The sequence below is a fragment of the Blennius ocellaris genome, assembly GCF_963422515.1.
Source record: "Blennius ocellaris genome assembly, chromosome: 6".
NCBI lineage: Eukaryota > Metazoa > Chordata > Actinopteri > Blenniiformes > Blenniidae > Blennius > Blennius ocellaris.
Window position 1 is genome coordinate 25,983,666 of NC_137655.1, and position 22,383 is coordinate 26,006,048.

General features: G+C 44.8%; 1 protein-coding gene across 1 annotated transcript; it reads right to left on the minus strand.

Moving 5' to 3' along the window:
* Nucleotides 1–6,331: 6,331 nt before the first annotated feature.
* LOC308131226 (major histocompatibility complex class I-related gene protein-like) lies at nucleotides 6,332–20,388 on the minus strand. Its single transcript, XM_080497874.1, has 8 exons — nucleotides 20,289–20,388; nucleotides 11,930–12,196; nucleotides 10,056–10,334; nucleotides 8,446–8,835; nucleotides 8,150–8,245; nucleotides 8,044–8,061; nucleotides 7,669–7,715; nucleotides 6,332–7,138 (listed from the first exon to the last, which is right to left on the minus strand). The coding sequence occupies exons 1-8, from the start codon at nucleotides 20,362–20,364 to the stop codon at nucleotides 7,100–7,102; spliced, it is 1,212 nt and encodes a 403-aa protein (XP_080354000.1). The 5' UTR covers nucleotides 20,365–20,388; the 3' UTR covers nucleotides 6,332–7,099.
* Between the last annotated feature and the right edge of the window lie 1,995 nt (nucleotides 20,389–22,383).

The following is a 22,383-nucleotide window of genomic DNA, read 5'->3' on the forward strand; positions in this document are numbered from 1 at the left end:
GTTTCTGTTATTAAAATTACATTGAATGGTTTAGAAAACTGTTTTAAGAAGCTCTTGATGTGGTCAAAGTTTGCATAGAGGCTTCGACTATTGAAGTGGATTACAGAGATTAAAGTTCTTAAGTTTACTATTGTAAAGAACCTCTGTATAGTATTGACAATGGTTAATAGCTCTCGTAAAAAAAGTTATTTTCAGGGTCGATGTTGATCTCAGTGGTCTGTAAATCATACTGTGAGAATGTAAAGTCCAGGTTATTTGTTTCAGGAATTCTCCTCAATGAAAGATCCAAGTCGGAGCTTCCCCCACATGGAAAGAACCTATATAAACATATATGTTTTAATATAGGTTTTGATATAGGTTTGGCATATATGTGACATATATAAAATTGGCCGTTTTCCTATATGTTATGTACATATATGTACATATATGTGTGCATACATGCGCACATATATGTACATATATGTATATAACATATAGGAAAACGGCCAATTTTATATATGTCACATATATTCCAAACCTATATGCGCATATACGCAAACCTATATGTGCCCATATATGCACACCTATATGTTCCCATATATGCACACCTATATGTTCCCATAAATGCACACCTATATGCGCATATATGCACACCTATATGTGCACACATATATGTACATATATGTGCATAAAATATAGGAAAATGGCCAATTTTATATATGCCACATATATCCTAACCTTTATATAGGTTCTTTCCATGTGGGCCCACACTGGATGCTGTTATTTGCTCAGTGACCCTAGCGGGAATCGAACCAGGGTCTCCCGTGCACCAGTCCGTTGCCTTGCCACCTGAGCTATCGAGCCACTATGTATATATGTATATATATTCTGGTTCTGTCCATGTGGGACTTTCCATATATGCAGCCCATATATTGTCATATATGTGCATATATGCAGCATTTATGTGCATATATGCAGCATATATGTTGTCATATATGTGCATATATGTGCATATATGCAGCCCATATATTGTCATATATGTGCATATATGCAGCATTTATGTGCATATATGCAGTATATATATGGTCATATATGTGCATATATGCAGCATATATGTGCATTTATGTGCATATATGCAGCATATATGTTGTCATATATGCAGCATATATGTTGTCATATATGTGCATATATGCAGCATTTATGTGCATATATGCAGCATATATGTGCATTTATGTGCATATATGCAGCATATATGTTGTCATATATGCAGCATATATGTTGTCATATATGTGCATATATGCAGCATTTATGTGCATATATGCAGCATATATGTTGTCATATATGTGCATATATGCAGCCCATATATTGTCATATATGTGCATATATGCAGCATTTATGTGCATATATGCAGTATATATATGGTCATATATGTGCATATATGCAGCATATATGTGCATTTATGTGCATATATGCAGCATATATATTGTCATATATGTGGATATATGCAGCATATGTGTGCATATATGCAGCATATATTGTCATATATGTGCATATATTGTCATATATGTGCATATATGCAGCCCATATATTGTCATATATGTGCATATATGCAGCATATATATGGTCATATATGTGCATATATGCAGCATATATGTGCATATATGCAGCATATATATGGTCATATATGTGCATATATGTGCATATATGCAGCATATATTGTCATATATGTGCATATATGCAGCCCATACATTGTCATATATGTGCATATATGCAGCATTTATGTGCATACATGCAGCATATATGTGCATATATGTGCATATATGCAGCATATATATGGTCATATATGTGCATATATGCAGCATTTATGTGCATATATGCAGCATATATATTGTCATATATGTGCATATATGCTGCATATAGGTTTCATATATGTGCATATATCCTCATATAGGTTCTTTCCATGTGGGCCTGTTGTCTTATATGTGCTACAGGTCATGTGAAGTTATGTGTTTCTACATACCGGAATCCAGCAGTTTTTTCTACGCATTGAAGTACTCTGGAGTGAAAACTCATATTTAACTCATAGTCCATGAGCCAGAGGACACTTTTTGACAAAGTGCTACCTCTGGGTGGGCGAAGGCGACCACATCGTTTCTGAAAGCTCAGAGTCTCCGCCGTCTGAAAATACATGATGACCTTTTCTAATTGGTCCTTTTAGCCACCGGCCACCAGAGCCCCGAATGGGCCGCTACCTCCGCCCCGCCGCTACATCCACCTCAGCCGTCCGTGCCTCCCCCTCGCCCTCCGCGGCCCCTTTTCTCCCCCACTACCCTCCTGGTGGGAGACTCCATCATAAGGTACTGTAGATTTTTAAATTCCAAAACCCACTGTCTTCCCGGAGCTACTGTCAGCAAATTACTCAATAAACTACCGGACATTCTCCAAGCAGCGCCTGCCACAATCACAACAATAATCATACACGTCGGCACCAATGACACTTCTCTCCATCAATCAGCAATTACAAAGACTGAGTTTAGACTCTTGTTTGACTTTTTATCCCGTTGTGGAAAAACTGTTTTTATCTCTGGCCCTCTCCCCACGCTGGGTCGTGGGGATGTTTGTTTTAGCAGGATACAGGCACTTCATTCTTGGCTCAAATACTTCACCTCCACATACAACTATGACTACATTGACAATTTTACACTATTCTGGTTCCGCTCCTCCTGCTATAACCCTGACGGACTTCACATCAACCCACTTGGAAATTGGATTTTAACAGCCAACATAGTGTATGCCATTCATTCCCACAACAACTATTGACTGCCTGCATCCTCCCAACCTGCCGCCCCTCCCAAGCCCACCACACCTTCGTCCCTCCCTCTTAGAACCCCCTGCTCTCCACCCCAGCAAACTGTCCCAGTTAGCACCAGCCCTCACCACTACTGTCATTCAACCCTCCCGTTTTATACCCAACTCACTTCTGATTTTAGCTATAATTCATACTATAACGGACTTTCTGAACATAATTCACCCATCCCTGTCATTATCAGCAGAGAGCGGACTAAATATGTACAATCCATAAAACATAACCCAAATAACCTTAAGCAGTTAACAAAAGTCTCATCACCACAAAAACATTCACTCAGTCATCCCTCAGTCACCTTAAACATGGCACTTTATAATGTCCGCTCTCTGCTGAACAAGACTTTTATTATGAATGACCTGATTTTAGATCATAAACTTGACTGTTTATTTTTAACAGAAACATGGCTGGGTGCAGATGCTGCAGTCATTCTCAAGGAGGTCTCACCACCTAATTTTAACTTCACTTATTCTACAAGCAGTGGCAAAAAGGGAGGCGGCCAAGCCGGTTCTATTTGATGATTTTACCAGCTTTGAATACAGTGCCATTGTTTTTAGCAGCCCTGAAATTTTTGTGCCACAATCTACAGACCCCCAAAAAAGTGCTCACTTTTTATTCATGAGTTTTCAGAGCTTTTAACAATTTTACACAACTCCTATGAGCGAATAATTTTAGCCGGTGATTTTAATTTACATGTAGATAATATTTCAGATCCTCTTTCAAATGAATTTTTAAACATTCTTAATTATGTCTTTTACTCAGCATGTCACACAGCCGACTCACGACAGAGGACACACCCTGGACCTGGTCATCACGTATGGCCTGTCCACTGGTGTGTCCTCTGTCGTTGACTTGGCTGTCTCTGACCACTACTGCGTGTTTTTTGAAATCACCGCTTTTATCCAGCGTGAGACCTCCTTGAGAACTGTAAGGAAGCGCCATCTAACCCCTGAAGTGGCTGCAACTGTTATCGACATTTTAGACAAACACCCCCCCTTGGTTTTACCTGCACCCTGTGATTTTATTGTTGATGATTTTAACAGTCGGCTTCAATCCACTCTTGACCTGGTCGCGCCTCTAAAACTGAAACAAATGCAAGTCAAACCCACGCCTCCATGGAAAAATGAGGAACTCAAAAAACTAAAAAGAAATTGCAGGGTGCTAGAAAGAAAATGGAGGAACATAAGGATGAACTAAAACATACAATAAAACAGCTAGAAACTCAAGAAATTCATACTTCAGCAAAATCATCTCGGACAATAAAAATAATACAAAGGCTCTTTTTTCAACCATTGACAACCTTCTTCACCATGATCCTAAAGCTTTCTGTGAAACTCCATCAGATTCCCTTTGCGAGGCATTTGCAGACCACTTCAGGGGAAAGATAGACACTATCAGATGTAATATTTTATCTACCCAAAGGAACACGGTTCTAAATACATCTGGTTGTCTATTTATTCCAGAGGAAACATTAGACAGTTTTGTCCTGGTTAATGCTGAGATGCTTGATAAAGTTTTCTCCTCAGTGAGGCCCACCACATGTCTTTTAGACCCGGCCCCAATGCCGTTTTTTAAAACATTTTATGGATTTTTTAGAGACGAGCTTCTAAACATGATGAATTGCTCTCTTCAGACGGGGGGTCTTCCCTGCTGCCTTCAAAGGGGCGGTGGTGAGCCCCCTGTTGAAGAAGAGCAATTTGGATTTTAATGATTTTAACAATTTTAGACCAGTATCCAACTTACCATTTTTAAGCAAAATTTTTGAAAAACTTGTTTTTACCCAACTTAGTGATTTTATAAATGCACATAATGTCCTTGAGAAATTCCAGTCTGGCTTTAGGGTAAACCACAGCACCAAGACCGCCCTTTTAAAGATTTTAAACGATTTTAGATTAAATTATGATTCTAAAAAGTTGACAGTGTTGGTTCTACTGGATCTGAGCGCTGCCTTTGATACAGTCGACCACACTATTCTTTTAACTCGTTTAGAACACATCGGCCTCTCTGGTGCTGTACACAAATGGTTTACTTCCTACCTCACGGACAGGACATTCATGGTAAGTGTGGATACCTTCTCCTCTAAGGTCCATAAAATTACATGTGGTGTGCCCCAGGGTTCAATTTTAGGCCCAGTGCTTTTTAATCTGTATATGCTCCCTCTTGGTGGTGTCATCAGGAGACATGGAGTCAACTTTCACAGCTATGCTGATGATACACAGTTATACATCTCCATGTCTCCTGATGACACCAGGCCAATGGATGCACTTTTTAACTGCATCTCAGATATCAAATCCTGGATGGCAGAAAACTTTCTCCAGCTTAACCAGGACAAAACTGAAGTTTTAGTCATCGGTCCTGAGGCCCAGAGAGAGAGACTTTTACCCAAACTACAGCCACTGTCTTTTAATCCTTCCTCACAGGTGAAGAACCTGGGCGTGATTTTTGACTCTGAACTGACTTTTATTCCACACATTAAAAATATCACAAAGATAGGTTTTTACCATCTAAAGAACATAGCCAGAGTCCGCCCCATTCTCTCTCGGGCCAACACGGAGACGCTAATGCATGCTTTTATCACCAGTCGTATCGACTACTGTAATGCCCTGCTTTCTGGTCTTCCCAAAAAGAGTATCTCAGGTTTACAACTCTTACAAAACTCAGCAGCTCGCATCCTGACAAAGACCTGGAGGCGGGACCACATTACACCGGTTTTAGAATCGCTGCATTGGCTCCCCGTGTGTTTCAGGATCGATTTTAAAGTTCTTTTAATGGTTTTTAAATGTCTCAATGGTCTTGGTCCTTCATATCTTTTAGAACTGCTTTTACCTTACGAACCTTCACGGCCCCTTCGCTCCTCCGGCAGGGGTCTCCTAGTTATTCCTAAAGTCAACATGAAAACTCACGGTGAGGCGTCTTTCCAGTGTTGTGGCCCTCGCCTCTGGAACGACCTGCCGGAGGAGCTCAGGGCTGTAGAGAACGTTCAACTTTTTAAGAGCAGGCTCAAGACCCACCTTTTTAGCTTAGCCTTTAACTGATATTTATTTTTGCTAGGCCTATTTATTACTATTTATCAGCACTTTATAATTAATTAAATTGACATTTAATAGTTATTAATATTTATTTTGTATTTATGTATTTTACCTCCCAGTCCTATTTTTTTATTATCCTATTATTCAATTTTACTTACGTACTTTTATTTATTTTAACAATTTTTATGCTCTCCCAGTTTCCTCTGGAGGAGCCCTCTGCCTCGGGAGCGCTGATTGGCTGTGGCTGCTGGGGTGCTGTCTTGTGGGTGTCTGGATGGAGGTGTGGTGTTGTCCGGGCACCCTGTGTTGGCGCCCTGTGGCTGCAGCCGAGGTGCCGCTCCCGATGCAGACGCTCCTTGGATGGTGCTCCCTTGCCTGGTTTATCTGCACCCAGCCTTATCTCAGCCTTATCTTAGCCTTTTGTCCATAGTCTCCACTGTTTTACCTTGAGTGTGTATTGTGTGCTTGTGTGGTGCGTCTCTGGGGAGGTGGGTGGGGGGAGTGTGAATGCGACAATGTGTCTGTATTTTTGGAATGTTTTTAAATCTGTAAAGCACTTTGTGTTACAGGACTTGTATGAAAAGCGCTATACAAATAAATTGAGATTGAGATTGAGATTTAGAAACCACAGCTCGGCAAAGATGGGACATTGCAAGGCATCTTACACATTTCCTGAGAGCCTTCAAGATTACATAACTTCTGGAGCTATAACATATACGTGCTGGTATCTAGAGCAAGGTAGAGCAAGTCATGGCCTTAATTTGACTTATTTTCTGACTTTGACCTGAGAGCATGAGCCAATCAGATTCTGATGTGTTATTGACGGACCGCCTCAGGGCCAGCAGAGTTTCTAGTGCTGGTCTGGGTGTGGTCATTGAAATGAGCTTGTCTGATTGGCCCATGGGCAGGTGGTGATGACTCTGTTATTATCTGCTAATCTGGAGCGATGGCGACTAATTTAACTGAAAATCCAAACAAAGTGATAAAAACTGGGTCAAGACAGTGTAATCTACCTGGATTAAAGTAATCTCCCCGTCACCTGCTCAGAAATATTCAAGGTATTTACAGAAAAAGGAAAATGACGTTGAATCAGTACTGTGATATTTCCAGTCGCCCTCCAGCCTCCTGAACAAACTCTTCCTTCTCTCTTCATGTTGCTGCTGGTCTGTTGGAGACGGAGATCAGGAGGCTCCGCCCCTAAAGCACCGCCCACACTGCCTCATGTGACTCATCTGGTGGGTAACATGCTCTGCTGCTCGCCGCCCCCCTGCAGGACAAGGAGACGAATGATTCTCCAGTAGTGAGATTACTTTCCACTGTTCTGTGAGCACAGGTCGTGTCAGGTTTGGACACAGTTCTCATTAGAACCGGGACAGTACTGATACCCGGTTCCAATAGAACTGTTCACATTAGAACCGTTTACATCAGAACCGGTACGGTACCGATACCCAGTTCTGATGGAACCGTTCACATTAGAACCGGTACGGTGCCGATACCCAGTTCTGATGGAACCATTCTCATCAGAACTGGTACGGTGCCGATACCCAGTTCTGATGGAACCATTCTCATCAGAACTGGTACGGTACCGATACCCAGTTCTGATGGAACCATTCTCATCAGAACTGGTACGGTACCGATACCCAGTTCTGATGGAACCATTCACATTAGAACTGGTACGGTACCGATACCCAGTTCTGACGGAACCATTCTCATCAGAACCGGTATGGTACCGACACCCGGTTACCCGGATTCAGAACCTGTCCCTATTTATGACGTCCGGTGACTTGATGTTCTCACCATCTGCTCAGCTGAAGGTTCTCCTGGTGAAGACGAAGTTCCAGACACTGGAAAACAACATTGGACGAGTCAAAGAGGAAAACTTGTTCTGGGTGTTTCTGTCCAGATGTTTGTGTTGAAGTCAAATTAAAAATCTTTCCAGAGTAACAAAGTGACAGGAAGGAATTAAAGTTAAAAAACAGAAACAACATAAAGGGAGAGAAAATCCCATTGAAACTCCCGACAGGAAGTAAATAGTAAAGTACAAGTAAACGGTAAAGTACAAGTAAATAGTAAAGTACAAGTAAACGGTAAAGTACAAGTTAATAGTAAAGTACAAATAAACGGTAAAGTACAAGTAAATAGTAAAGTACAAATAAACAGTAAAGTACTCACTGTTCCCAGGTTTGAATCCTGAAGAACAGGAAGAGGACAGTCAGTTTATACCCCGCAACAATAAAAGGTGTTTGTGTGTTTTTAGAAATGAATGTTTCTTCTTTACCGTGACGTCGTTTTCTCCAGATGAAGAATCCAATGATGATGAGGAGCAGAACAAGAACCCCAATAACCCCTCCTGGAACCAGTCCATAGGGAAACTCTGGACACACACACACACACACACACACACACACACACACACACACACACACACACACACACACACACACACACACACACACACACACACACACACACACACACACACACACACACACACACACACACACACACACACACTTGAGCCAGTGGAACCCTGCAGAAGTCAAGGTTGGTCATGTGACTGACGACGCGTCTCACCGGGACGCCGGTTGGTCAGGATGTGACGGTTGGTCAGGATGTGACGGTTGGTCAGGATGTGACGGTTGGTCAGGATGTGACGGTTGGTCAGGATGTGACGGTTGGTCAGGATGTGACGTTTGTCCAGCGGTTTGACGACGTCCCGTCCGGCCAGGTGGAACACGCAGGAGAACCTCCCCCAGTCTTCTTCTGGGACCGAGGAAAGGTCCAGATCAACGCTCATCTGGAAGGTTCCGTCATGGTTGGGGAGGATCTCTCCTCGGTCCACCTTGTGGGCCTCCTCCTCCTCTCTCCTCCAGAACAAGTCGGCTCTATTGGGGTAGAACCCTGTGGCGTGGCAGGTGACCGGGGAGGACGGAGTCTTCTGGAGGAGAGACACCGAGGGGAACTCTGGAGAACAACCAGGGGAACCATCAGGAGAACCATCAAGAGAACAACCAGGGGAACCATCAAGAGAACAACCAGGAGAACAACCAGGAGAACCATCAGGAGAACCATCAAGAGAACAACCAGGGGAACCATCAAGAGAACAACCAGGAGAACCATCAGGAGAACAACCAGGGGAACCATCAGGAGAACAACCAGGAGAACCATCAAGAGAACAACCAGGGGAACCATCAGGAGAACAACCAGGAGGAGAACCATCAGGTGGACAACCAGGAGGAGAACCAGGAGAACCATCAGGAGAAAACCCAGGAGAACCATCAGGAGGAGAACCATCAGGAGAAAACCCAGGAGAACAACCAGGAGGAGAACAACCAGGGGAACCATCAACAGAACAACCAGGGGAACCATCAAGAGAACAACCAGGGAAACCATCAGGAGAACAACCAGGAGAACCATCAGGTTGACAACCAGGAGGAGAACCATCAGGAGAACAACCAGGGGAACCATCAGGAGAACAAACAGGGGAACCATCAAGTGGACAACCAGGAGAACCATCAGGTGGACAACCAGGGGAACCATCAGGAGAACCAGGGGAACCATCAAGTGGACAACAAGGAGAACCATCAGGTGGACAACCAGGAGGAGAACCATCAGGAGAACAACCAGGGGAACCATCAAGTGGACAACCAGGAGGAGAACCATCAGGAGAACAACCAGGAACATGGAATTCACTGCAGCAGAGAATATATGTTCCTTGGAAAGTGTGACGGACGAAAGGATGCAGCGTTAAAGGAGGAAGTCAGGATGGAGAGATGAAAGGAAGTGAAAGGTGGAGCAGGAAGTAGAATGAAGGAGCAGGAAGTAGAATGAGGTGACAGGAAGTACAATGAAGGAGCAGGAAGTAGAATGAAGGAACAGGAAGTAGAATGAAAGAGCAGGAAGTAGAATGAAAGAGCAGGAAGTAGAATGAAGGAGCAGGAAGTAGAATTAAGGAACAGGAAGTAGAATGAAGGAACAAGAAGTAGAATGAAGAAACAGGAAGTAGAATGAGGTGACAGGAAGTAGAATGAGGTGACAGGAAGTAGAATGAAGGAACAGGAAGTAGAATAAAGGAACAGGAAGTAGAATGAATGAACAGGAAGTAGAATGAAGGAGCAGGAAGTAGAATGAAGGAACAGGAAGTAGAATGAGGTGACAGGGAAACAAGAGGAGAAAAACCAAACCTGTTCTCATCAGTGAGTTCCTCCCAAAGCTCAAGTACTTCTTCAGGTACTCTGGACAAATGTGGGTGAAGTAGTGATTCCTCTCTGCCATGAGAGCTTTGTTTTTGTCCCACTTGTGTTTGGTGATGAAGGCCTGTGATAATGGAGCAACGAACGTCTCTGTCTTCAGGTCCAGAACCAGGAAATCTTCTCCATCATAACCGTGTTCTTCAAATCCGTTCACTTCATCTGTTTCATTGTTCCAATCACAACCAAACTTCTTCTGGAGAATATGAACACCTGACACACACACACACACACACACACACACACACACACACACACACACACACACACACACACACACACACACACACACACACACACACACACACACACACACACACACACACACACACACACACACAGTGTTGTTGTTTGAACACAATAAAGTTAAATTCATAAACACTTCCTCTCATGTCATCTGAAGTCAACCACATGATGTTTCTCATCGTCACTCAATATTCATTCATTCATTCATCCAACAACCTGAAACTCTCATTACATTCATGTGAGAGTGGAAGCTAGCTGGTGCTAGTGCTAATTTAACATACTTGTGCTAATTTAACTAGCTGGCTAACAGGCTAGTGGTAATTAAACATGCTTGTGCTAATTTAACTAGCTGGCTAACATGCTAGTGCTAATTTAACATACTTGTGCTAATTTAACTAGCTGGCTATCATGCTAGTGGCAATTTAACATGCTTGTGCTAATTTAACATGCTTGTGCTAATTTAACTAGCTGGCTAACATTCTCGTACTAATTTAACATGTTTGTGCTAATTTAACTAGCTGGCTAACAGGCTAGAGCTAATTTATCCTGCTAGTGCTAATTTATCCTGCGAGTGCTAATTTAACTAGCTGGCTAACATGCCAGTGCTAATTTAGCTAGCTGAAGCAGCTATTGATGCTAGCTGGATGCTAGTAGCTTGAGCATTTCTCTGAGACATTGTTCACTCAGTTTCTTCTTTCAAACAGAAACAAAGAAAGAAAAAGCTCAAACTGTCCAAACAAGCTTTGATCTGACAGGAAGTAGCATTGCTTTGGATTTCAGAGTTGTTGTGTCAGACGACAAACTAGGGCCCCGTTTCCATGACGTTTCACGTGACGACACCTAATCCATTAAAGCAGACAATGATGTAGTTAGTCTGCTGGGCCACTGGGGGGCGCTGTTGCTTGATTTCGTAATGAAACCACACTGCCATGTGCAGAGAGCGAGACACTATAAAGGTGAAGAAAATGTAGAGAACCAGACATCCAAGAGGAACCAGACGCTCTCAGGCAGAGTCTCCACTGTTAAACTACTGATCTGGAGATAAAACTAGAATATGAGTCAAACCACGACGGGTCGGCCATGTTTGTTTACAATTGTATGAGCAGGAGGGAGGAGGAGAGACACAGTAACAGGCTCCGCCTCCTCCAGGCTCCGCCTCCTTCAGGCTCTGCAGGAGGAAACAGTGACCGTGAAAGAATCTTTGCACTTTGGGAGCCGAGATAAAAACTTCATGATACAGTGGATCAGAACACCGTTGTCGTGGAAACGGACCCTAACATGAAGACAGTTTTGTGGATTTACTCGTATTGGTTGTCGTGGAAACGGGGCCTGAGCGTAAAGTACTGAGACTGTGGCGAACATGCAAACTGCACAAGGCAAATCAAATCAATCCGACGTCCACCTGCTGTGAGGGGGCGGAGCCAACCACTTCACTCTGTGTGTGTGTGTGTGTGTGTGTGTGTGTGTGTGTGTGTGTGTGTGTGAGCAGAAAGCAACATTTACACCTCAAGACAGTCGACACGTTGAAAACAAGGATCAGTGAAGAAGAAAAACAAACAAACCTCCAGTTTGGTTGAAGCGTTTCTTCAAGATCTCAATGTTTCCCATGAAGTTCTGCTGATGTACCATCAACATCTCAGTGTTTCTCTCCCAGTACTTTGGATCGTTTGCAGTGATGTTCTTCATCCAGTCCTGAGTCGGCACATACTTCCTGGTGTTGCTGTCGTAGTGAGTGACCTGAACCTCATCCACCAGGGTGACGGCCACAAACTCTGGAAAGTCTGGCACTTGAGAGGAAGCAGTGTAGAAAATCTTCATAGAGTGATTCGCTGGAAGGAAAAGAGAAAACTCTACATTTAAAGGTGAAGCAGCAGAGTTCCAGTCTCATCCTGGTTCCACGGTCCGACACGGAGAACACTGCACTGGAGCCGCTGCAGAACCTCCAGAACCAAAACAACCTTTCATCGCTTTCCAAACGTGTCCAACCTTTAAAGTGACAGTGACACCAGTCGTCCAGCAGGGGGAGCTCTGGCACAGACACACGGTCTCTTTGTGAGGTTTCGTCTCATTAGAATTTAAAAGAGGAAACATCAAAAAGCCTTTTGATGGTTTTCATAACCTGGTTTAACAATTTCATCTCTTTTAAAAATAACTTTTGAAATCATTTTAACTGGTATAATGCTTTTTGTTTTAGAAATTAACTTTTTTTTTCCATTTGAGCTGTATTTATACTTTTTTTTTAAAACAGTTTTCTTTACTTTGTCTTTTGTTTACAGTTTTTCCTTTAAAAAAAATAAAAATTTCTAACTATTTTATCCATTTTGGGTTTTTTCTTTTACACATTTTCTAGTGGATTTTAACTGTTTTTACCATTTTTATCTTTTATGCTATGTTTAGACATTTTAACTATTTATTTAGATTGTTTAACTCGGAGAGAAGACATTTTGAAAATGAGTCAGTAGTAGAACCTGGAGGGGCCACTAGAGGTGCTGCAGAACCTCCTGTGGTTCTAGAGCTGCAGGTTTCACCTACTGGACAACAAGAGACGTCAAAAATCCAAGATGGCGGTGTTGCGGGCGCCGCCATGCTCGTTTACAGGTCGCCGCCATCTTGAAATGGCACAAGGCGGAAGCATGACCGGAAATGACGTAAATTGACGCACAGGAAGTGACGTTTACAGAAGCGACAGACAGGAAGCGGCTTATAAAACAGAAAAGGGAATTACGTTTACGGAGGCCGACCCAGAGACGAATGTGCCACATTGAACTGCACCAGTAATCATATCAGACTGCATTAATGGATGTTTACGTGCTGGCTGCTGTTTTTATCCCAGATAGATGCTGTATGTATACATTAACTTGATAGTGATTGAAGTTTATATGAGCCATTTCTCATCATATATTCCCACGTTTATATATAAAAATATATATTAAACATGTTCTTAGTCTTTCTGTGAAGGTTTGCATCAGACATGGGAAACAGGCTTTTTCTTTCTCTGACTTCTTTTCCCACCTGAAGGAATCCAGGTTATTTCTCGTTCTATTGAATCGTGTGAAACCAGGAAAGTGTCGAGGAATTCATCTGTGCTGAGTCTCTTTCCCTGTTTCCTTCGTCGCCTTCACATATGTACCTGATCATTTTCTATGACGGAGTCCACAACTTATTTTCTCTTCCCACTTTTTCAAAGGAACTATGTGTCTTTATGTGTAAAATTACATTACTATTCATCCTCAGGCACTAAAATGTGACTAATAATCTATTATAATCAGGCATCTAAATAGGAAGCATCTATCTGGGATGAAACTTTTTATCAATGCATTCACATGAGAAAATTATTAAAAGAGAAAATTTTTATCAAATCTATAACATAATGCAATGAATCATTTAGATGTTTGTCAATAAAGTTAAATGTTTATGTCTGTGCCACATATATAATCAGAATCAGAAGCTTTATTGTCATTGTACAGGTACAGGTACAACGAAATTGCATAGAAAGTTTTGGGGGAAAGGAGGACACATGAGGTGAGGAGAGGAGGGGAAAAAGGCAGATTAAAGACTGTGTTCTGAGGAGACAGTCTGTAATTGGGAAAAAAACCCACCTCAGGCACATTTAGCATCGACACAGACAGGTTACAACATATTTCTCGAGACAGCACTTGGGATATGGGAAGGGTAGTTTTGCAGCCGCCGCTGGGAGGAGGTGTCCGGTTAAATTCGGATGTGGGTCTGAAGAGAGTCTCTTGATAGATCAGACACAAGACAGTACAGGACGGAGCAGCAGGCAGGGAGGGCGAGCGGGAAGAGGAGAGAAGAGAGAAGCGTCCGCCTTCACTGAGAGCCGGAAGAATCTTCACATCTGCATTTAAAAAAGAATTCCACACACTAAAAATAGAAATAACTGAGGTAACATATATACAGGCTATGAATATAAGAAGTTAAGAGAAGTATAAAAAGATCAATAATGTAAACACTGCAGTGAAATCAACACAGTAAAGTGAACAGAAAGTTATAACAAATATAAATGATGATCACTGACATTTTTCAGAGGCAATCTTCTATTTTTTAGAGCAGAGAGCTTCATTCCCCCCCCCGGGGGAAACACACACTTACAACAGATCGAGGTAAAAAGGTGCAGAACTTGTAAAACTAAGGAATTAAAATATGCAAACATATGTAAATATCTAAACAAGAGCAAAAAAGAGCACAAAAAATAGAATATGTAAACATAAAAATAACAAATAACAAATAAAACACTCCAGAAAAAAGAAAAATCCTCTAAAATAGAGTAAATTGCCAGGATTGCTCTACACACAGTGTATAAAGGTAAAGAGATGTACTCAGTGCAGGTGTAAGGTACATGTAGGACATTTACTCAGTGCAGGTGTAAGGTACATGTAGGACATTTACTCAGTGCAGGTGTAAGGTACATGTAGGACATTTACTCAGTGCAGGTGTAAGGTACATGTAGGACATTTACTCAGTGCAGGTGTAACGGTACATGTAGGACATTTACTCAGTGCAGGTGTAAGGTACATGTAGGACATTTACTCAGTGCAGGTGTAAGGTACATGTAGGACATTTACTCAGTGCAGGTGTAAGGTACATGTAGGACATTTACAGAGTTGTTAAATATCCTAACAGCTGTTGGGTGGAATGACTTCCTGTCGCGTTCTGTTTTACACTGAAGGAGCTGCTGAGCTCCTCCATGATGGAGGACATTCTGGTTAACGTCCTCCTCCGTCCCACCTCCTCCATGATGGAGGACATTCTGGTTAATGTCCTCCTCTGTCCAACCTCCTCCATGATGGAGGACGTTCTGGTTAACGTCCTCCTCTGTCCCACCTCCTCCATGACGGAGGACGTTCTGGTTAACGTCCTCCTCTGTCCCACCTCCTCCATGACGGAGGACGTTCTGGTTAACGTCCTCCTCTGTCCCACCTCCTCCATGACGGAGGACGTTCTGGTTAACGTCCTCCTCTGTCCCACCTCTTCCATGACGGAGGACGTTCTGGTTAACGTCCTCCTCTGTCCCACCTCCTCCATGACGGAGGACGTTCTGGTTAACGTCCTCCTCTGTCCCACCTCCTCCATGACGGAGGACGTTCTGGTTAATGTCCTCCTCTGTCCCACCTCCTCCGTCCCACCTCCTCCATGACGGAGGAAGTTCTGGTTAACGTCCTCCTCTGTCCCACCTCCTCCATGACGGAGGAAGTTCTGGTCAACGTCCTCCTCTGTCCCACCTCCTCCATGATGGAGGACGTTCTGGTCAACCTCCTACTCTGTCCCACCTCCTCCATGATGGAGGATGTTCTGGTTACCGTCCTCCTCTGTCCCACCTCCTCCATGATGGAGGATGTTCTGGTTACCGTCCTCCTCTGTCCTACCTCCTCCATGATGGAGGACGTTCTGGTTAATGTCCTCCTCTGTCCCACCTCCTCCATGAAGGAGGACGTTCTGGTTAACGTCCTCCTCTGTCCCACCTCTTCCATGACGGAGGACGTTCTGGTTAACGTCCTCCTCTGTCCCACCTCCTCCATGACGGAGGACGTTCTGGTTAACGTCCTCCTCTGTCCCACCTCCTCCATGACGGAGGACGTTCTGGTTAATGTCCTCCTCTGTCCCACCTCCTCCATCCTACCTCCTCCATGATGGAGGACGTTCTGGTTAATGTCCTCCTCTGTCCCACCTCCTCCATGACGGAGGAAGTTCTGGTTAACGTCCTCCTCTGTCCCACCTCCTCCATGACGGAGGAAGTTCTGGTCAACCTCCTACTCTGTCCCACCTCCTCCATGATGGAGGACGTTCTGGTTACCGTCCTCCTCTGTCCTACCTCCTCCATGATGGAGGACGTTCTGGTTAATGTCCTCCTCTGTCCCACCTCCTCCATGATGGAGGACGTTCTGGTTACCGTCCTCCTCTGCCCCACCTCCTCCATAACGGAGGACATTGTGGTCAACGTCCTCCTCTGTCCCAACTCCTCCATGACGGAGGACATTGTGGTCAACGTCCTCCTCTGTCCACCTCCTCCACGATGGAGGACATTCTGGTCAACGTCCTCCTCTGTCCCACCTCCTCCACCGAGTCCAGCGAGCAGCCCAGGACAGAGCCGGCCCTCCTGACCAGCCTGTTCAGTCTCTTCCTGTCCCGGTCCCCAACAGACCACAACGTAATGGATAGCAGAGGACACCACAGTCATAGAACCACCATAGAGTCCTAGAAGGTCCGGAGTAGAGGTCTGCACACCCCGAAGGACCTCAGTCTCAGGAGGTGGGGGCCACTCTGGTCCTTCTTGTCCAGGGTCGGTGAGAGTAGTCCAGTTCAGTTTATTGTTGAGGTCAACACCAGGTACTTGAAGTTGTCCACCAGCACCATGTCCTCCCCCTGGAGGCTCACCGGTTGGTGTGGTGGGTCTTTTTCATCTCCCTCGTCTTTCCGGTGTTCAAGCACAGGAAGTTGCTCTCACACCAGTCCACCAAGTTCCTGAGGACCGACTGTCCTCCACCAAGTCCCTGAGGACTGACCTGTCCTCCTGTTCGTCCCCATCAGACACACAGCCAACAATGGCGGAGTCGTCAGAGAACTTCTGGAGGTGACAGCTGCTGGAGTTGTATGTGAAGTCCGAGGTGTAGAGGGAGAAGAGGAACCGTCCCCTAGGGGGCCTGGTGCTGCAGGTGACCCCCTCAGACCTGCAGTCCTGCAGCCTGTTGGTGAGGTAGTCGGTGGTCCATGCAGCCAGCTGTGCCAGCTGTGCCCCCACTCCTGCGTCCTCCATCTTCCTCTGCAGCAGCGCCGGTCGGATGGTGTTGAAAGCACTGGAGAAGTCAAAGAACATGACTCTCACAGGCTCCCGGCGCCTCCAGGTGAGTCAGCACCTCCAGGTGAGTCAGTGCCCGGTGCTGCAGGTAGATGGCGGCGTCCTCCACCCCCATCTTTGTCCTGCAGGAGAACTGCAGGGTCCATGGCAGAGCTCACCACCGTGCGACGGTGTCGTAGGACCAGCCTCTCCATGGTCTTCATCAGGTGGGGGGTCAGGGCCACGGGTCTGAAGTGGCTCGGCTCCTTAGTGTGCGCCATCTTGGGAACCGGAACCACACAGGAGGTCTTCCACAGGACCGGGACCTTCTCCAGTCTGAGGCTCAGGTTGAGGATGTCCGGGACCACCTCACAGTCCCTGAGCAGTCTGGGGCTGGTCCCAGCTGGTCCTGCAGCTTTCCTGGTGTTCAGTCGCCTCAGTTCCCTCCTCACCTGCTCAGTTGTCACGGAGAGAGGGGGGGGGGGGGGGGGGGGGGGGGGGGGGGGGGGGGGTGAGGGGGTGTAGAGAGGTGGTTTGGAGGTGAGAACGGTTGGGGCATGCTGGCTGTGTCCACAGGAGAGCAGGCGTGTGAGGAGTGGGGGACAATGGGGGACAGTGATGGAGGGGGGAGGGGGGCCCTGATCAAACAAGTTGAAGTACTGGTTCAGTTCATTGGCCCATCGCTGGTCGCCCCCTGCTGTGACCCTGGCTCTACTTTGTCCATGACCTGTGATGTTTCTCAGGCCTCTCCACACGTCCCTCGTCTTGCTCTGCCCCAGCTGCTTCTCCAGCGTCCTCTTGTCCTCTTGTCCCTCCTCGTCCTCCCCGATCACCTTCTTGAGTTCCCGCTGGACCTCCTTCAGCTCCTCTCTGTTCCCTGAAGCAAACACCCTCTTCTTCCTGTTCAGCACAACTTGAAGTCGAGGGGTCGCCCATGGCTTGGTGTTGGCAAAGCACCGCACCTTGCGGGTTTGCGCGACTTTGCCCTCACAGAACTTAATGTAGTCCGTTGAATGGTCAGTGTAGGTGTCGATGTCATCACCATGAGAGAAAACATTCCAGATTGTAGTCTGGAAGCAGTCTCTCAACCTCTCCTTGGCTATTTTAAATTACCGTATTTTCCGCACTATAAGGCGCACCTAAATACCTCAAATTCTCTCAAAAGCTGCCAGTGCGCCTTATAACCCGGTACGCCTTATATATGAAAGAATTGCTCTACTCGAGACTGCTATTTGACAGCTGAACAACCAGAAGCTTTTATTTTGACAACTCTAACTTCCCAACCGGATCTTCAGAGCGGACGACACTCCGCACAACACATTCATCACTCATGGTTGCACACCAACATTCTAACAAACCAAAATAAACTAGATGAAATAATTACTCCCTAAACTGGGGAACAAAAACACATAAACACAATCAACACAACACCAAGCCCAACAACAACCCACAATAACCTCCAACAACACAAAACATGAATTCCCATCATGCCTTGCAGCGACCACCTCTGGACGGCAATGAATTATGGGAGTTTCTGTTTGTGGTGTTTTAAATGCAATTATTGGGGGTTCTATTTGGTTTGTGGTGTCGGTAATAATTGTGTTGTGTTGTGTTTTTGTTGCTTAGTTCATGTAGTTTAGTTTATTACCGGTAGTTGTAAGTGAAGAAGGTTTTGTGTGTAGTGTCCTCCTGGCATAGGCTGCAGGTAGGACTATCAAAATAAAGTGCGTGCACCTCTCTGGGTGTTAGAATCAGTGGAAAATGTAACCTAATGGCTTTGAGCTATAAAGATTGCTGACCACTGGTCTATTCCATGTGCCTGATAATCCGGTGCACCTTATAGTGTGGAAAATACGGTAAATTAAACAAACATAATGTGAATGCATTACACAACAGGTGCAGTGATGTGAAATGTAAATGTACTGCAGTATTTAGAATAGAGAAGAGTGAATGTACTGCAGTATTTAGAATAGAGAAGAGTGAATGTACTGCAGTATTTAGAATAGAGAAGAGTGAATGTACTGCAGTATTTAGAATAGAGAAGAGTGAATGTACTGCAGTATTTAGAATAGAGAATAGTGAATGTACTGCAGTATTTAGAATAGAGAAGAGTAAATGTACTGCAGTATTTAGAATAGAGAAGAGTAAATGTACTGCAGTATTTAGAATAGAGAAGAGTAAATGTACTGCAGTATTTAGAACAGAGAAGAGTAAATGTACTGCAGTATTTAGAATAGAGAAGAGTAAATGTACTGCAGTATTTAGGATAGAGAAGAGTAAATGTACTGCAGTATTTAGAACAGAGAAGAGTGGAGTTAGATGAGACACTATGTCGTCCTGAAGGGAAGGAAACATGACAAATAGAATGAAAGCTGATTCAGGAGGTCTTTGGTTCATTGTTCATTGTCAATAATTCCTCACCAGTAAACATTATTGTCTCATATAGCAACGTTTAATTTCTTTTCAGAAATGTTTGTAGTTCTTCCATCTGAACCTGGAGATCAGAGGCTGATTTTATGATTATACATTGAATTAAATTGTTAGAAATGTGATTCCATCCTCTTCTACATTTGTAAAGTTTTCTTTATTTACGAGAATCAGATAATTTATGTAAATTAATTTAGTTGAAAAGTGATTCAGCATGCTGTGGTGGGGATTCAGATCAAAATGGCAGCGATCAGAAGGAAGCAGATGTATTATCGGCCATCTCGGATTCCCCCATGATAGCCTCTTGACAACAACACCAAACAGATTGCTCTGTCATGGGCTTTTACTGACCCATTTTATTTGTTTTGAACAAACAGGTTTTCATAAAACATGTAAAGTGACTCCAACCGCCTTGATCCAGTCAAATGTAAACACTTTAATTCCCTCCAGCTTGTTGACAGATAATATTATTTGCTGGATAAGGAATGTAGTCAGGTCTCTACTTTGTTCGTGTACTTTTTAGTTTACTGGTTGGTAGTACGATTCCTGAGCTCCGTCTGACGCCCTCGTTTAGTTCCAGCAGTTTATACACACACTTTAGACGAGTACAACTTTCAACGAGGCTTCAAATGACAAGGAAATGATTCAAAAAAATAAAAATTAAAAAAATAAAGAATTCAACAACAGCGGGAGCAGCCTACCTGGAGCCACGCGGGGGATTACCAGAACCAAGAGGACCAGCAGGACCTGCATGCTGACCGCTCCAGTCCTCCTCATTCTCTTCCTCCTCACTCACTCACTCTCTCCCGTCTGAGCGGAGCAACAACAAGAAGGGCGAGAAGAAAAGAGAAAAAAAGGTGTGTCAAGCTGCTTCTCAACCAATGAGATTTCAGTGTGACTGTTGCTAGGTAGAAATGAATCCCGCAGGTTCTGCAGTTCAAACGAAACTGAAAGTAGACTTTGATCCTCAACGTCTGTCTGTTCTCTCTCTCTCTCTCTCTCTCTCTCTCTCTCTCTCTCTCTCTCTCTATCTATCAGATTAGATTAGATTCAACTTTATTGTCATTACAAATTCAAGGCAATGCAGTTAAGCATCTAACCAGAAGTGCAACATCGCAAGTATCAGATAATATTATATAGAGATAAGCCCCGTCTCCACCGCACAAAAAGTGCCGGCCTAGACCGGTCTAAACCGCTCCGGTTCGCGTGTCACGACAGGAATGCGGTCTAAACCGCTCCAGACCGCTCCAAAGGCGACCGCTTTTCCGCTACCCTTCCGTTGGGGTACCAGGACCACGGAAAGGGTCTGAGTTTGAGCTGCTGTCTGCTGATTGGTCAGTGATTTACAACACGCCCTCAATATGTTAATGTGTGGTCAGCTGTGCTCTGGTTGTTTTTATTTTCATTTTCTTTTCTTTGCTGCTCAACTTTAGTGTTTGTGGTCAAACAGCGACTTGAGGCAGGGGGAGACCGGGGGGAAGGACTTTGCATCGCATTGGAGCTTCCTGTTAGCAGCATAGCGCTCGCCGTGGCGCTGATGCGGGACACCGGAGTCTGGAGCTCTCGCCTCCGGCGCTGATCGCGCTCCGACAGCTCCGCTTCCCAGAGGCGGTCAGCGTTCTGTTCAGCCGCGGTCAGTGGCGCTATATCGTGGGGATGGACCGCGGAAGCGATGAAGAGGAGCTCGGAGCTCGGCGCCTCCGTGTTCCGACGCTGTGCTGCCGGACCGCGATCAGCGCCGGAGTGGAGAACCTCCTGCGTTTGAGCAGAAAGCTCAGACTCCCGTGTCTGTGCCTCAGCCAACCGGGGGGAACGCTCCGGCCACTTGCCCCGCACCCGAGCGCTCGAGTGCGGGGCAAGTTGCCCCAAGTCGCCGGCAAGTGGCCGAGCGACTCGCTCTCTCACAACAAACACGGAAGTTGTGGCTGCAGCTCTCCGCTGCAAAAAGTAACTTTTTTTTTTCCGCTGCAAAAAATAACAGTGCAAAGTGGAGGATGTAAACAACAACAGAGGATTTATAAGATCTACATCTGACGACGTTCTTTTCTGTTATAATGTCACATTTCTGCGGAGCTCATAAGCCCCGCCCACTTTTCATGCTCCTCTCTGCTGTGGAGACACGACCCAAAATTTCGGTCGGGGTCTCTGTTCCGTACCGCTCCGTACCGTCCCGGCACTTGTGTGTGGTGGAGACGGGGCTATACATATATATGTATACAAATACACACACACACACACACACACACACACACACACACACACACACACACACATATATATATATATATATATATATATATATATATATATATATATATATATGTATATGTGTGTGTGTGTGTGTATATATATATATAAGAAACAGTGTGAGGTTGCTATCACTGGTATTTACATTAATTACATTATATTACATTTAACTAACTAAGTCATTAAGGTGCTTTAACGGGGTGAGAGTTCAGTAGAGCGACTGCTCTGTGGAAGAAACTGTCTTGTATCCAGCTGGTCCTGGTCCGGAGGTTCCTGGTCCGGAGGCTCCTGGTCCGGAGGCTCCTGGTCCGGGAGCTCCTGGTCCGGGAGCTCCTGGTCCGGGGGCTCCTGGTCCGGAGGCTCCTGGTCCGGGGGCTCCTGGTCCGGGGGCTCCTGCACGGCGCCTGTGACAGCTGCAGATCTAGTTTATTCCATCTGATTTTCTAATAGAGTAATTCTGCTCAGTAATCCCAGTTTTTATCAATATACCTGTAACGTGATTACACACGTTTTATGTACTGTAACGGATTACAGTTAAATTTTTTTGTA